The 2,623-nt window shown below is 36.9% G+C and overlaps 1 protein-coding gene across 1 annotated transcript; it reads right to left on the bottom strand.

Moving 5' to 3' along the window:
• Positions 1–871: 871 nt before the first annotated feature.
• On the bottom strand, positions 872–2,623 carry LOC115978259 (alkane hydroxylase MAH1-like). Its single transcript, XM_031100284.1, has one exon. The coding sequence runs from the start codon at positions 2,597–2,599 to the stop codon at positions 1,076–1,078; it is 1,524 nt and encodes a 507-aa protein (XP_030956144.1). The 5' UTR covers positions 2,600–2,623; the 3' UTR covers positions 872–1,075.

The following is a 2,623-nucleotide window of genomic DNA, read 5'->3' as shown; positions in this document are numbered from 1 at the left end:
TTGTTGCTACTCTTCTACCATGGTGAGAAAACGATAGCTAGATTTAATGATATAGACGTCGTACTTCACATCAGATCAAAATATTTTATCTTCCAAGGAAAATCAGCTAAGCCTTCATTTGGATACCACTTAAAAATGAAAATTATTTCACTATTCAGCTTATTTTTGCTACTATTTATGGATCCCACTGCACTTTTTGGTACTATTTATGAGCCTCATTGTACTATTCCAACTCACTTTTACCTTTATTTACAGTACTTTTAGCAATAAGTTTTCAATTTCAGTAAGATAAGCGATATCCAAACAGACTATAAGTGAGATATTCTTAATTTTCCTCTACTTATCTCCTTTAAATTTTAATATTTTCCCCTTTTTCTAGCCTAAGTTAATGGATAGGTATCTTAGGCTAGGGGTTCGCATTCTGGTTGAGGCATAGACTTCCAATTTTAAACACTATTAAAAAATTATATTGGCTTGGACAAATACTTACTAAATTAATGGTAATATACCAACTGTATTCACCAATATCCACATATTTTATTTTAGTTACCAATTCAAAACCAACTTTGATATGGTATTAACAACATTGTTTCAACTAAAAAAGAATCAACTCCGATCCATTTGAAATGGATCTATTTCATAATTTCAAATTAAATCTGAAATATACTTTCTTCAATTCTAACAAAATAGAGAGGATTTTGTTTGGCTTCGACCATTTGAACATAACAGTCTTAAGTGATTGTTTCACCCTTTCATAGGTAAAAGTCTCGCACAATGTTCATACTTTCTCAACAAGTACCTAGAATTTAAACATAATTTAAAAGAATGTTGAAATGTTGTGAAAGAGTAATGTAAAACAATCAAAGCCCTTTTCATTTATCGAAATTACATCCAACCCAAATCATGTGGCTCCTATATATATACTAAATGCTTACATGAAGAATTGCAAGTGCACAATCCAAGTAAATCACACAACTATATTTATTCTGAAACAATACTTTCAACTATATTTATTGGGTGACAAGGAAAACTCCCTTGCCACCAATGAGCTTTAGCAGGTAGTACAATTTCTTTGTCAAACAAATCTTTTGCGGATTCTCACCTTCAAACCATGCTTCATGTGAAGTATAACCGAGATGCTAGGTGATACAGGATGACCTTCAACCACTTGAACACTGTAATTCCAAAGGATGGCACTTGCGATTATTTTCATTTGAATGAAGGTTATATCCTTACCTAGACAAGTCCTTGGCCCTGCATTAAATGTTATGAACTTGAAAGATGGTACATGCACTATTCCTCCACGCTCTGAAATCCATCTCTCTGGCTTGAAGTCCAAGCAATCTTGACCCCATATGCTCTCCATCCTTCCCATTGAGTATAAAGAGTATATCATTGTTGTATTTGGCCTGATAGAGTGACCACTAGGAAGAATATCAGATTGAACTGAACATTTGTGCTCGAAAGGTACGGGTGGATAAAGGCGTAAGGATTCACATATCGCTCCATGGAGATAAACTAGCTTACTTAGCTCATCTATGTTAAAATCTTTCAACTTTCCTTTGTCCAACAAATGCTCCTTGATCTCTCCTAGAATTTTAGCTTCCACATATGGGTGTGTTGCAACAATCCAAAAAAGCCAAGTGAGGCCTGCACTTACAGAATCTCTCCCAGCTGCCATGAGATTAAATGCATTGTCCCTTAGAAACTTGTCAGATTTTATAAGACCTCCAATTTCTTCTACTTGTTCCCCAATGGCTGTCAACAAGTCGAACTTTTCTTCCTCAGTCTTTGGGGCTCTACTTTGGCTTAGTTTTTCTTGCCTGGATGAGATGCATTTGTATATAAATTGATCTAAAATTTTCCCAGCAATGCTGAACTTCTTCTCACTTCCGATTTGAAGCCATCTTTGTAGCTTCCAATAGCTTTCTGGCACAATGTGTCGGTAGAACACACTTTCCTCTAATTGATCAAACGCTTTTGCATGGGAAACATGGGGGAATTCAATGGAGAGGCATTTTGGATCAAAACCCAAAGCCACTAAGCAAACACTATCGAAGGTGAACCGTTGAAAAATGTCTTGTAAATCCACCTCAATTCCGAAACTTGAGACATGATCAAGGACTGGAATGAGGCTCTTGTCCACAATTCCCTTGACAACTTCCTGAAAGAACAGCTCAAACTTTCTGTGCTTTATCAATGACTGAAGTAGCTTCCTCTGATATCCCCACGAGTCTGACTCAGAATTGAAAATCCCATCTCCCAGAACATCAAAATTTTCATGGAACTTCTGCCCTTTTATGTAGTTAGAGAAGTTTTTGCTCAACATGTGGTGGATGTTCATGGGATCACTCGTGACCGTGAAGTTCATGTTAGTGAACCAAGGGCCCTTAAACTCAAAAGTGCCCCCATTTTGTTTCAGGACCCAAGTAGCATACTCGTGCAGATTGTATGCATTTTGAAGTAGGCCCGTGAGCATTCCGACAACAGGCCAATTTGTGATGGCGCTTCGGGTTTTGCTCCATCTCCATTGACAAAGAAAAAAGAAGCATAGAAATATTGCTACAAGTATCTCTGGGTACAAAAGTAGTATGGCCATTGGAGTTAATAGAAGCTTTGTGGT

The sequence above is a fragment of the Quercus lobata genome, chromosome 2 (genome assembly GCF_001633185.2).
Source record: "Quercus lobata isolate SW786 chromosome 2, ValleyOak3.0 Primary Assembly, whole genome shotgun sequence".
Lineage (NCBI taxonomy): Eukaryota > Viridiplantae > Streptophyta > Magnoliopsida > Fagales > Fagaceae > Quercus > Quercus lobata.
The sequence above is the reverse complement of the archived record's forward strand: the minus strand, read 5'-3'. Positions and strand labels throughout refer to the sequence as shown.

Coding starts and splice junctions, on each gene's coding strand:
- LOC115978259 (XM_031100284.1), bottom strand. CDS start 2,599: ATGGCCATACTACTTTTGTACCCAGAGATACTTGTAGCAATATTTCTA.